Source organism: Phycodurus eques, chromosome 4 (assembly GCF_024500275.1).
Source record: "Phycodurus eques isolate BA_2022a chromosome 4, UOR_Pequ_1.1, whole genome shotgun sequence".
NCBI classification, from domain to species: Eukaryota; Metazoa; Chordata; class Actinopteri; order Syngnathiformes; family Syngnathidae; genus Phycodurus; species Phycodurus eques.
This window is the reverse complement of record NC_084528.1, coordinates 4,209,351-4,222,904: the sequence shown is the minus strand read 5'-3', so window position 1 is coordinate 4,222,904 and position 13,554 is coordinate 4,209,351. Positions and strand designations below refer to the sequence as shown.

The 13,554-nt window shown below is 40.6% G+C and overlaps 3 protein-coding genes across 3 annotated transcripts in view; 2 read left to right on the top strand and 1 right to left on the bottom strand.

Moving 5' to 3' along the window:
* Positions 1-67: 67 nt before the first annotated feature.
* LOC133401129 (transmembrane protein 42-like) lies at positions 68-3,139 on the bottom strand. Its single transcript, XM_061673693.1, has 3 exons — positions 2,647-3,139; positions 943-1,089; positions 68-859 (listed from the first exon to the last, which is right to left on the bottom strand). Exons 1-3 carry the CDS (start codon positions 2,812-2,814, stop codon positions 719-721), a joined length of 456 nt encoding a protein of 151 aa, XP_061529677.1. The 5' UTR covers positions 2,815-3,139; the 3' UTR covers positions 68-718.
* A 52-nt stretch (positions 3,140-3,191) lies between these two features.
* Positions 3,192-6,642, top strand: kiaa1143 (KIAA1143 ortholog). Its single transcript, XM_061673692.1, has 3 exons — positions 3,192-3,415; positions 3,727-3,877; positions 4,549-6,642. The coding sequence occupies exons 1-3, from the start codon at positions 3,302-3,304 to the stop codon at positions 4,758-4,760; spliced, it is 477 nt and encodes a 158-aa protein (XP_061529676.1). The 5' UTR covers positions 3,192-3,301; the 3' UTR covers positions 4,761-6,642.
* A 3,426-nt stretch (positions 6,643-10,068) lies between these two features.
* Positions 10,069-13,554, top strand: part of LOC133401912 (IgGFc-binding protein-like) — a 51,467-nt gene continuing 47,981 nt past the window's right edge. The window contains exon 1 of the mRNA XM_061675442.1: positions 10,069-10,096. Within this exon, the coding sequence (XP_061531426.1) occupies positions 10,069-10,096 (28 nt within the window). The remainder of the gene's footprint in view (positions 10,097-13,554) is intronic.

Below are 13,554 nucleotides of genomic sequence, written 5' to 3'. Positions count from 1 at the left end.
GTAGTGGTTAAAACAAAATGTGCTTTCATACACCTATTATTTTGTATATTAAATCATTTAATCCAGTGAAAGCATTAAAAATATCTTACGTGAACAACATTATTATACATGTCAAAGTTTCATACGTTTTTTTCTGACCTACAGGAGGTCAGAAAAAAAAAACACCCAGCTACAAGTCACTAAGTACTTAATTTTTTTACACCATCTTCATGGTCTTCTAAACTGAAAATGCGCATTTTCATCAATACAAAAGAAAGTACAATTAAAAAGCTTTTCATGTTGCAAGGATAAAGTTGGAACGTTAAAAGCTGTAATATTTCTAATGTTTTATATAAACAAAGAAAAAAATGTAAAATTCAGTTATAATTCTCGTAAAATTACAAGTCCATTACAACTTTATAGTCATAATTTTATGACTTTATTCTTTAAGCCATTTGTTTTCTTTTCAGGTGTCGCCATAAATGCTCTTCCCACCTAGCTTTGTTTGGCTTTATCCAAGTGTGCAAAGTATGCACACAATTAACACGTTACACAATCACACAAAAAATAAATGACTGTCAATACAAATGAACATTAAAATATTTACTTTTAATCTTCATCAAATGACCCTGAGGACAGAATAATGACAGATTTATGAACGTCAAATCTTTGGTAGCAAATTCCTATTTACCCACTCGCGACAAGTAACAATAAAGATATTTATAATATAATCATACAACTAGTCCGTTTTGCCTTCTTTCTGTGGCAGCGCCTGAGGCGTGGATCCATGAAGCAACAGCAGCCCACATAGCGTCAGAGAGATGCCCACCCACCACAGAACTGCTTGACACTCTCCAAAAATAAGGTTCCCCAGTATGGCCTAAATGCACAAATAATAGTAAAATGAGTATTTTGTTTCATTCACTGTATTTTTGCACCCAGAGAGAGTTTGGGACAGCTTACCGACGCAATAAAGTTGCCCACACTAGAGGTAGCAGTGGCTCGTGCTGATGAAGAGCTGTAGCGAAGAGCTTTGGAGAAGAAGGTCCACATGACAGCATTGCAGAGGAACATCAGGCCGATGCACAGCAGACGCAGGGGGATGTGGAGCTGCAAACATTGTTATGACACATATTAGGGGCGTTTTCGGTTTACGAGGGACTTCGGAATTCGTTTGAAAGTTGGAAAGCGTCACAAGCGGGTTTTTTTGTAGTTCCAGTGGAGCGAACGTCTCACTCTTATTTTTCTCACACACCTTTCACAAAAGCCATTGACATGCATGACAAACTAGATTAGGGTATATGTATGGTTTTAAAAATCACAATGTTGGGGGAAAAAAAGTAATATACAGACACTGGGTACAGAAAGTATTCAGACCGCCTTCAATTTGTCACTGTTATATTGCAGCCATTTGCTAAAATCATTGAAGTTATTTTCCCCCCTCATTAATGTCCAGACAGCACCCCATATTGACAGGGGGAAAAAAACATTGTTGCAGATTTATTAAAAAAGAAAAATGAAACACAGCCATAAGTATTCAGACACTTTGCTTGGTATTTAGTAGAAGCACCCTTTTGAGCTAATACAGCCATGAGTCTTTTTGGGAATGATGATGAAGTTTTTCACACCTGGATTGCTCAATTGGGTTTAAGTCAGGGCTCTGACTGGGCCTTTCAAGAACAGTCACAGAGTTGTTCAGAAGCCACTTATTCATTAAATGCTGTGTGCTTAGGGTCATTGTCTTGTTGGAAGGTGAACCTTCGGCTCAGTCTGAGGCCCTGAGCACTCTGGAGAAGGTTTTTGTCCAGGATATCCCTGTACTTGGCCGCATTCATCTTTCCTTCGATTGCAACCGGTCGTCCTGTCCCTGCAGCTGAAAAACATCCCCACAGCATGATGCTGCCACCACCACCATGCTTCACTGTTGGGACTGTATTGGACAGATGATGAGCACTGCCTGGTTTTCTCCACACATACCACTAAGAATTAAGGCAAAAAGTTCTATCTTGGTCTCATCAGACCAGAGAATTTTATTTCTCACCATCTTTGAGACCTTCTGGTGTTTTCTAGCAAACTCCTTGCAGGCTTTCCTGTGTCTTGCACTGAGCAGAGGCTTCCGTCGGACCACTCTGCCATAAAGCCCTGACTGGTGGAGGGCTGCAGTGATGGTTGACTTTCTAGAACTTTCTCCCATCTCCCGACTGCATCTCTGGAGCTCAGCCACAGTGATTATTTTTTGTTTACGTTTGCTGTGTGTACATTGAGATGGGGGGGGGGGGGGGCTTCAATGATTTTTGAAAATGGCTGCAAAATAAAGAGTGAACATTTTTAGGGGGTCTGAATACTTTCTGTACTCACTGTACAGTGTGAATCGTGAAATTTCGCCAGTAATTGTTGCCCCTCTAAGAAGTTTTATAATTGCCGATAGATGGCACAAAGTGCCTCAACTTACTTCAACATAGTTCCTTGGCAGGAATAATATATATACTATGCTAAGATCGTCGGCAAGACAACAAAGAAAGTGAAACTTGATTTCTCATCAACGAGTACATGACCATCAAGCATTTTCCAACTCGGTACCCAATACAGTTTTGCTATCGTTGCTGTCGCCTCACTCTTGGGCGAACTTTCCCCATTTTCGAGTGAGTTATTCAAAGTTTGTCTCACCCAGTGACACACACTAGGTCCATAGTGTTGTGCGTCCAACGTGCTGCTCAGCCCGATTTCACACATTTCCTTCAGGTAGTCTGCACCGAGAGTAAGTTTAGCCGATAAGGAGGCGGCAGCACCCAAACAACCCGCTAGCAATGCGTAAATAGAACCCGATATCACCATGCCTGAAGCAGGTGGAGCGCGTTACAGTTATCGTGTTCCATTTACAGTGCTCGGGAATTTATCGCGTTCAAAGCAGATGCTGAATAAACCGGCAGTTGCTCATTTTCGAAGTTAAAGTGAATTATACGTAAATGTGATACAATAGAGAGTAACATATTTTGTTTTGAGTTCAAACGAATACAAATACAATTTTTAGGACAAAATGTTTTTTTTTTAAATCATGGGTTCCAAATATTTACAGAAAATGTTGCCGATTTTATATGTTATTTTGAAGAAAAAATACGTGATCAGGGTCCCGTGTTCGTAAACTTTGTCTTTGCCAGGAGCCTCTTGAGCCTCACTTCTACCAATTGCAGTAGCTACCAAGGGTCATGTGACATGTTGGGCGCATTTTAATGACGTATTATTTTTGCGCCTGTTTGAGATCCTGCGTTGAAACAACACTTTAGCTTATTTTCCAGGTTTACTCGTGTCTTGTTGCCCCGTGATGAATAAAAGCAAAGGTAACGGTGTGTCCTGGGTGAAACCAGCGGAACCCTCCTTTTTAAAAAAGTTTAAAAATGACGTTGGCTACAAAGAAGGGCCGACTGTTGACACAAAGGTAAGTGGTATACAGTTGTGTTTTGTGGTTTGGCTAATGTGAATCATGGACGGTAGCGGTCAGGATGCGGTTAGTTTGAAACGTTTTGAACATCACACGGACTGTGCAATTGCAATCTCTCGCTTCGTAAATAATTAAAAGTAATGAATATAGAGTCCTCACTTCACACTTGGCCACAAGGAGGCGGCTATTGAATATATTTACAATAATAATACGCCTGTATATGTACAATGTAGTGCGGTCTGACAAGACTGTTTGAATTTCTTAAGTAAGAGTGTACATATGTGCTATATATTATATGACCCGTGCAGCGTCAGGAGATGCCGGCACTGGATGATGACAGTGGCAGTGATCGAGAAGATGAGTTACCGCAAGTTGTTATTGTTAAAGATGGAGACCTGACGTCAGAGGAAGTTAAACATCTCAAGGAAGGAATAAACCCTAAGGGAGATACAGAGAAAGGTAAGCATTGAAAAAAAGTAATTATTATTATTATTAGAAGTGTGGGCTGAAATAAGTATATCCCAGATAACACGTTTACACATTACACATTTTGTTTTTAACTTGTATGAGTTGATACAGTGGAATCTTATCATACCGTACCGTATCCAACTACAATATGTGCAGGGATACTTATGTGTTTGTAATGTAAAAACTAAATAATAATCCCCACTTTAGTTAATGCTAAGTGAAAAACAAATACTGTTACAGGATCAAAGAGTCACCATAATAAAATCTTAACTAACTGTACAGGAAATGTTGTAAATAGTTTTGTTTTTTTACATTCTTAGCTTTTATACTAATAGAAAATAAATCAAGTATTATAAGACTAAAGAAATCTACAATAAAGTACAAATACCCAAACGTTGGTGTTGCTTGACATAGTTGGCACGAACACAGAAGGCAGGCTTTCTGAAGGCAGCTGGCTTCATGCATTCCGCTTTTTAACATTCATTGCAGGAGCGGTAAAAAGTGTATCGAGAATGGGATGCGATGTTTAATTCTGGAAAGGTCTCCTAATTTAGACGCGTTGGACTTTTAGGGTTCCACTGTAAATTGCTTTTATTTCATTTTGTAATTGGGTGATTTTGAAAGACCTGTTCTAATGAACCACACACCCATATGGCTCACAGGCGACGAACCTCCCTCAGATGGTAAAATCCTGTTCAAGAAACCAGCTAAGCGCTCCTCCACTGACAAATTTCAAGGAATAACTGCCAGCTCCAGCAAAAAGAAGAGGGATGCAGTAAAGAAAGAAGAGAAGAAGGATGTGAATTCTGGGAAAAAAGTGAAAAACAGCAGCCTTTTGTCCTTTGGGGGGGATGAGGAGGAAGAGGAAGACTAGTATGATACTCAGTTTTGATGCTCATTTAAGCAGTTGAATTGAAATTAATGTGAGGAACGGCATAAGGGGACTTGGGGGGGAAAAAATACATGGTGTGACAGTATTTGTGTTTAGCCCAACTGTAAATGGTCTTTAATTGTCTTCCCCCCCCCCCCCCCCCTTCATTCATTCATCTTCCGTACCGCTTATCCTCACTAGGGTCGCAGGGGGTGCTGGAGCCAATCCCAGCTGACTCTGGGCGAGAGGTGGGGTACATACACCCTGAACTGTTCGCCAGCCAATCGCAGGGCACATATAAACAAACAACCATTCACACTCACATTCATACCTACCATGCATGTTTTTGGGAGGTGGGAGGAAACTGGAGTACCTGGATAAAACCCCCGCAGGCATGGGGAGAACATGCAAAGTCCACACAGGCGAGGCCGAATTTGAACCCGGGTCCTCAGAACTGTGAGGCAGATGTGCCAACGAGTCGTGTACTGTTCCACCTGGGTTTTTTTTTGTCCATTCCGCCTGTTTCCCCCCCCCCATTCAATTTCACGACATGAAAGTCATTTCCTGCTCATGACTAATTCAGAATTCTAAGACAATGCTGTAGTGTCACTTTTTAGTTAACCAGTAAAGGCCAAGGCAAATCATCAAGGCATAATTTAGGCATATACAGGAAGTCCTCGATTTACGAACGAGTTCCGTTCCTACGCTGGCGACGTAACCCGGATTTCTGCATAAGTCGGATTTCATATATACATCAAAATAAAAAAACAAGATTCTGTACTTACCATTACTGCTCCGAGGAAGCATGTGCAGGTTCTACTGGCCACAATCGTGCTGGGGACAAAGTGGCGGACGAGGCAAGGGCGTCGTAGGTCGAGTACGTCGTAACTCGAGGACTTCCTGTACTGTATATGTCTGGAGTACTGTACTCATTGTGTCTGTAGTTTCAATTTCAAAAAAGTAGTTTACAGTTATTAAATCTCTACTGATTTGTATTTACGGTGGCTGACTGGTTAGCACATCCTTCTCACATTTCTGAGGTGCCTACGTGGGTTTTCTTTGGGTACTCCGGTTTCCTCCCACATCTCAAAAACATGCGTGGTACGTTGATTGAAGACTCTAAATCGCCCGTAGGTGTGAATGTGAGTGCGAATGGTTGTTTGCATGTGCCTTGCGATTGGCTGGCAACCAGTTCAGGGTGCACCCTGCCTCTCGCCTGAAGTTAACTGGGATAGGCTCCAGCACGCCAGCGACCCTAGTGAGGACAAGCTGTACGGGAAAAAGGATGGATGGATTTGTATTTCAAGGTATTCTAAAGATAAACACCTTGGGCCCAACACTGGTATGGTTTGCTATCACACCTGAATAATACGTTTCAAATAGCAGCAATATCTGTACTGAATTGTCAAATTTGAAATCAATATTTAGCTCTTTACTCAATTTGATGTCTTCGGTTTATCAAGAAACCTATGTATTACCTGTATTAATGTAATGAATTACTATATTATGTTCTTGGTTCCTGTTCCAGTTATCATCAACAAAGTCATCACACTCCTGGCTCAGTAGTCCCAAATGGGATGGAGCCGTGATAGCAATGAACCCTCTCCACTGTTAAACTAATTTAAATTTCACGTGGAAGTAAGTCTATTAGGATTGTTCAGTAACACGGCTCCTGCATGTACATAGTAGGTCTGTATTTGTTGTACAATTGTAGTGTAAAGTCCCATGGTAGAATTTTAATACATTCAATTATGCATTGAATGTATATTTTCTAGCTTCAAAGGGAAGCTGTCAATGTCTCTGTGCATTAGTTTTAATGCAATTAAATATTTTTATGTATTATTTGATTTTTATGCATCATCTGAACATTAAATATTTCAATCTAGTTTGTGTGCTGTTGCTTTTTTTTTTTTTTTTAATATGTTCTGTTCAACAGCTGTCATGCAATGCAAAATTTATAGGCATTTTCCTCACTGCTCATAGCACAGCGCAGTCCAGCGTTGACTAACCCACTCGTAGTCTATGTGCTGGCGCAGCGCCACGGCAGCTGGCAGCGCACAAGGTGGGGCTGCGATGAAGATTGGCTTGGACCTGAGATTTCAGATTTGACTGCGGCAATCGCATCGTATTTTGCTGGTAAACATTTGTCTGAAAAATAGTGGCGGTAGAACACGCCTACTGCTTCCATATGGGAAAATAAGTATGTGGGTGTATGTGTGTGGCGACGCTGTTTCCCACTAACCCTAACGATATTTGATGCATTATCTGTCCAATAATTATCACTCATCCCTTATGTGTGTGTGTGTGTGTGTGTGTGTGTGTGTGTATGAAGCCACTCCTTCGTTCCCCGGGCGGTGTGTTTGGGATCATTGTCATGCTGAAAGACCCAGCCGCGTTTCATCTTCAATGCCCTTGCTGATGGAAGGAGATTTCACTCAAAATCTCACGATACATGGCCCCAGTCATTGTTTCCTTTCCACAGATCAGTTGTCCTGGTCCCTTTGCAGGAAAAACAGGCCCAAAGCATGATGTTTCTACCCCCATGCTTCGCAGTCGGTATGGTGTTCTTTGGATGCAACTCAGCATTCTTTCTCCTCCAAACACGACGAGTTGAGTTTTTACCAAAAAAAGTTCAATTTTGGTTTCATCTGACCATATGACATTCTCCCAAGCCTCTTCTAGATTATCCAAATGTTCTCTAGCAAACTTCAGATGGGCCTGGACATGTACTGTCTTAAGTAGGAGGACACGTTTCGCACTGCAGGATTTGAGTCCCTGGCAGCTTAGTGTGTTACTGATGGTAAGTAGGTCCCTTCGTGTGGTTCTGGGATTTTTGCTCATCGTTCTTGTGATCAGTTTGACCCCACGGGGTGTGATTTTACATGGAGCCCCAGATTGAGGGAGATTATCAGTGGTCTTGTATGTTTTCCATGTTCTAATAATTGCTCCCACAGTTGATTTGTTCATACCAAGTTGCTTACCAAATTCAGATTGTCTTCCCAGCCTGGTGCAGGTCTACAATTTTGTTTCTGGTGTCCTTTGACAGCTCTTTGGTCTTGGCCATAGTGGAGTTTGGAGTGTGACTGTTTGAGGTTGTGCACAGGTGTCTTTTATACTGATGAGTTCAAACAGATGCCATTAATACAGGTAACGAGTGGAGGACAGAGGAGCCTCTTAAAGAAGAAATTACACGTCTGTGAGAGCCAGAAATCTTGCTTATTTGTAGGAGATCAAATACTTATTTTGTACCATAATTAGTGAATAAATTGTTTCAAAACCAGATTTTTAAAAAAAATATATATACATGTATGTTAGTGGGGGAAACACCTTTTTTTTTTTTTTTTTGTTTAGAATTTTTTGATATTTTCGAGCCGTTCGGTGGTCGCAACATTTAACTGTAGGAAACCAGTATATTTAAGATCTTGTGTGCTGACTATGTTTGTAGGGGGGAACACATGAATTTAGTAATGGGAATAATGAGATCAAGCAAAGGGCAATAAATAAGTACCATTAAATTGGGTGGATATGCAAACACAGGATTTGACTCTACGAGGTCATCAAATTAACCAACCAACTAACACAATGATGACTGGCAGACCAATGCAAGGCGCCATAGCTCAATGAACCCCAACTGGGCTCCTCTCAAAATTATATGAAGTAAAAGTGGGATCACACTTCCAAAAATCTGTCTCAGATATACTGTACACAGCTATTTTCCAGTAGAGTCACTGATGGTGTAGTGGTACATTCGCCTGACTTCAGTGCAGGCAGCGTGGGTTCAGCGATGGTGTGTGTGTGTGTGAGTGTGAATGGTTGTCCTGTCTGTGTGTGCCCTCCAACTGATTGGCGACCAGTTTAGGGTGTAGTTTGCTTTTCGCCCAAAGTCAGCTGGGGAAGGCTCCAGCACCCCACAACCCTGAACACGATAAATGGTATTGCGGATGGATGGATGGATGGATGGATGGATGTATTTTCCAGCAGATCGATGAAGTAGCAGGCAGGAACCAGGAAGCAACCAGCTCTGCAGTAAGTGGTGGCACTTGGCTGAGTAGATGTGAGGTCTTCCAAATAATTGAGACCAACCTAGACGTAAAGGTTACCTTGGTAGCACCAGGTAAAGCAGTTTTGTTCCCTTCTATCACTGTCTATCAACAAGCACAGGGGTAAATGAAAAACAACTCTTGAGATCATGTAAGGCGAAGTCAGCTTCCTCAGACCAGCAGAATGGCGTAGCGGTAGAAGTGAGACTGAGGGTTTGAGAGGAATCCCGTACCTGTCCCAACATTATGCTCAACATTTGGTCATACTGATAGAAAAGTAAACCATGTCCGACGAGGGTCTGAAGAACGGGTTCTTTATCTACTGGGTTAATGTTGGCCAGATTGTACTATTACAGCTACGATTGAGTAGAGGACCAAGGTGCATATATGAGGTAATGATGCAGTGATATTTATTGTTTTCTGGTGAATACGGCTGTGGCTGGAGGTGAAGGCTCCTGTTCGGAGAGGGTCGAAGAGATCCAGGTGCAGGGTTCAGGCAGGCAGGAAACGCTATTTGAAGCATGTGTGGAAAAGATCATTGTACAGACATCTTGTACAAATCTTGTTCTACTACATTGATTGCCTGTGTTGTCATTGAGCAGGCTCCATAAAAAAGTATCATCAAGCTCAGATGATTTGGACATTTACAGCGGTGTGTTGGTTGCACACCACACCTTTCAGCCAGGATCACTTTGTGTCACTTCATTGAGTCTCCTATGGAAAGCCGTTTGAGCATTTCTTCGATATATCAGATTTCCAGCTTAAGGTTCATGTACCAGTATGCACTTTGTCCTCAATAGTAAGAGAATTCACTGCACTCGTAGAACGACTGTCTCTTATTAGTAAAAAAAAAAAAAAAAAGTCCGCTACTGTTTTCCACCACTGTGTGACTTTTCTGCACACTAGTACGACAACTTTGCCATAGTAGTAGGAGAATTAGATATTATAATGTCACTGGGAGTGCTAGAAGAACACATTTCTCAACTAAGTGCACTGTTTTGCCTTACTAGTAACATTTACTTGTCTGACTAGTATGCCAAATTTGTCTGATGAGTGAGGACATAGAGCTTACTATTACATGGATGTTAAGATGGCTGTCAAGAATATTGAATTAATGCTCAAATATCTGTTTCATGTTGTCCCAGTCCTATTTATATTTTACTAAAACAAGTAAAACAAGAGCACTAGTAGAACGACTAGGCCCATTCATCCTTCCTTCAATCATGTGAAGTTTACCAGTACCATTTGCTAAAAAGCAGCCCCACACCATCATGTTCCCACCTCCGATCTTCACTGTCGGTAAGCTGTTTTTAGCATGATGTGCAGTGCCACTTCTCCTGCGAACGTGGTGTGTATTATGGCGTCCAGACAATTCTATTTTGCGCTCATCAAACCAGACTATATTCTCACAGTCTTTAACTGGCTTGTCCAAATGTTGTTCAGCAAACTTTAAATGCGCTTTGACATGCCTTTTTTCAGCAATGGGGTCTTGCATGGTGAGTGTGCATACAGGCCATGGCAGGGCAGTACATTACTCACTATTTTCCCTTGTGACAACAGTACCTGCTAATTCCAGGTCTTTTTGAAGCTCTCCACAGGTGGCCCTTGACTCTTGGACAACTTTGCTTATTATTCTTTGCACTCCTCTGTCATAAATCTTGCAAGGAGAACCAGATCGAGGCAAATTTATGGTGGTATGATTGGGTTTCGATTTACGGATTATGGCCCAAACCGTGCTCCCTGGAAAGGTCAGAAGCTCAGATATGCACCCAAACCCAATGCCATCGTTATGTTCTCCAACAATAGGTTTATGATGGTCTTGAGACAGCTCTCTGTTCTTATCTATCATGAGATGTGTCTTGACTCACACCTTGGCAATGAGACATTTTTGTAGGCCAGGAATTAGGACTGAATCAGCTGATATTCATTTGCACTGACAAGGGGCTGGATTGCTGTTTGATTATTGATCGATTTTAGGTGTTGTCTTGGCTTTCCATGCCTTTTTGCACTTTCCTTTCTTTGTGTGTTCAATACTTTTTCCTACGTCATTTCACATTTTTACACAAAACTTAATTTCTGAGCTCATTTTTTTCTACTTTCTTTCTATGTATGGATTACTCGGGTTGTTCCCATCATCACGTGAAATCTTCAGGTCAATAGCACCTTTAGAAGTATATTTAGTGCGAAAAATGGTGACGTGTTAAATACTTATTTCAGCCGCTGTATAATGTGACTCATATACTGTAAGATATACCGTAAGTCTTATTGAGTAAATTCAACTCATACGTTAGATGTGTCACCAAATTGTTTTAGGAAAGAACATGCCCGGAATGCCACTGTTTAAAACACAAGCCACAGTCAGAATTTTATGAAAAAAATTCACAAATGCCTACCTTAGCCCGTCGTGTAGCTAATACGTACACAACTCCAACTTTTTTTTTTTTACATTATTTTTTTTTTGTGTGAAAAAAAGCCAGTACAGTACACATTTGCTCAACTAACGTGCCACTAAAGCGCATATTAGTAGTATGGATATCCTTGTGTACACTATTAATGAGCTCAGCCATGTCCACCTTCAGTACATATTGTTTTAAGAATCTCCATTGCCGCTGCCCCATTGCGAGTCACTGCTGTTTATTGCTAAACACAATTATATAGTTGATAGTGCTAAATTATAAATAAGTTATTATGATATATTATGGGGAGATTAAAGGTGGTTATGGTTAATCATAATCATGGTTTGTGTGCAAGTCTGTCAATATTCTCATTCATTCGGGTCATTTCATTGTCAGGGCATTGAATCGATCGCAACTGGACCGTTCTGGTTTTCTGAGAAGAGGTTTCGCTGCTCTTCTCACTTCTGTGTGGAGTCAACATGTTTTCTGTGTTATGTAACAGGTACTTCGGCTTCCTCGCACAGTCCAAAAACATGAATGTTAGGTTAACTGAATCTAAATTGCCCGTAGGTGTGTGAATGTGATTGTGAAGGATTGTCTCCAGTAATGGACAGTCCTATGACTGACTGGTGATCAGTCAAGGGTGTATGCCACCTCTCAATCCCAAGGAAGGGTGTTACTGTAAGCATGCAACATTAGCCAACCATGACTGGTTAAATAATACCTAAATACACTGAGTTTAATATCACCATGCAGTTTTATGTCTCTGTCAACCGGGCGTATTGCTGTTATGCTTACCTTTACTTACAGGATATGAACTCCTGACATCATTATGTCCAAGTGCCCTTTGACTTACGTGCAATGATGCATATGCAATGCAGGGAGGCGCATTAATCTGTTTATTTCCTATATTTCTTGTGCACATTTATCCTTTTGTATGCACCCAGTCCAGTGTGTACACCGTTTCTTGAACCAAAGTCAGGTAAGATGGGCGTGAGCCGAATGAGGTTAATGGGAAAGAAAATGGATGGATGGAATGAATGCAAGTAAGATGTTAATGATTTTATATTAAAATAACATCTTGTGTTCATCATGACTGGATGACTGACTTGCTTGCTTGAACGGGCTCCACCTTTCCTTTTGTTCCTAACCATAGCGCAACAATATCACACCATTCTCCTCCAATATACTTTTTGTTCAGCCTTCACGGCATGTTAATTTTCTCTGTACACATCTTTGTCTTTCCCTCGCAATGTCCCTTATATAAGTGTCCGTCCTCGACTTCTCCTGATACGCAATCCATGGCCAGCTGCAGGTATAGTAATGATGCATCTTCTTCTAATTATAGTGACAGTGAACTTTAATAATAAGGATTTGAATCCTGAGTAGAGTATTTCTCTTTTACGCTTAAAGTGATCCTCTAGCCCCGCGTAGGAAGCGCTCTTTTCCAAAAGATGAGATAAAAGCAACATTTCGAGACTGATCTTGCCATGCCATTCATTATGTAGGGTACAAACTCTATCCTCTTTTATTGAGCATGACTCAGACTGAGCCAATCAACTGTTTTACGCGATAAAATATTTTTATGTTTTAGGAGTGGTGAGTTCTTTGTTCCCTAGTGTTTGGTTTTTGTTGTTTTTTGTTTTTTGTTTTTAACTTTATTTTTAGATTTTTTGACTTTGTTAATTTAGCTTTTTCCTCCATGGTCCCTGTTTGTCTTGCTTGTTTTGGAAATTAAAATATGTTTTTTGACAAATATCAAGTCAGCAACTGTATTATTGTGTATTACATGATTGTACTGATGTGTAAATGTGTACAACATTTAACTGGCGACTGAGTTAAGGGATTTGTGCATTATTTAGACTCACAAATGCTTGTTAAAAAGCATACAATACATCAATGCATGCACAAAATTGCATCATTTAAAAATAATTTTCTGTCCTGACTCCATTAATTGTAATGGCATTTTTGATTGTCACAAAATAGGCCATGGCTGTGTGCTAAACTACTCATCTCTCCAAAACGTCTACAAGTGTTGCATTTATAGTAACTGCTGGTGGAAAATGGGAAATATCTAAGCGTACAGAGCTTTACAATAAAATAGCTGATTTGTCCATATTTAATGGCAAATCTCTTTCTACACTGCAATAGTTGTGCTATGCCTTACACACTTGTGAGTTACCAAATTTACACCCGCGATTCATTTACAGCTATGATTGTGCATGTGCATGCTGTTTCGGTTATTATCGTTATATGGAGTTAAAACATAAATATTCCAATAGTTTTGAGCTAATGAGAACGTGCGTGTGTGTGGCATTTGCCTAACATGGTCTCTGTAGATACAGTATATTGTCGTATGAA

Coding starts and splice junctions, on each gene's coding strand:
- LOC133401129 (XM_061673693.1), bottom strand. CDS start 2,814: ATGGTGATATCGGGTTCTATTTACGCATTGCTAGCGGGTTGTTTGGGT. Junction 1,090..2,646: donor GACCTAGTGTGTGTCACTGG/GTGAGACAAACT, acceptor CAATGTTTGCAG/CTCCACATCCCCCTGCGTCT. Junction 860..942: donor TGGGCAACTTTATTGCGTCG/GTAAGCTGTCCC, acceptor TTGTGCATTTAG/GCCATACTGGGGAACCTTAT.
- kiaa1143 (XM_061673692.1), top strand. CDS start 3,302: ATGAATAAAAGCAAAGGTAACGGTGTGTCCTGGGTGAAACCAGCGGAA. Junction 3,416..3,726: donor GGCCGACTGTTGACACAAAG/GTAAGTGGTATA, acceptor TGACCCGTGCAG/CGTCAGGAGATGCCGGCACT. Junction 3,878..4,548: donor TAAGGGAGATACAGAGAAAG/GTAAGCATTGAA, acceptor TATGGCTCACAG/GCGACGAACCTCCCTCAGAT.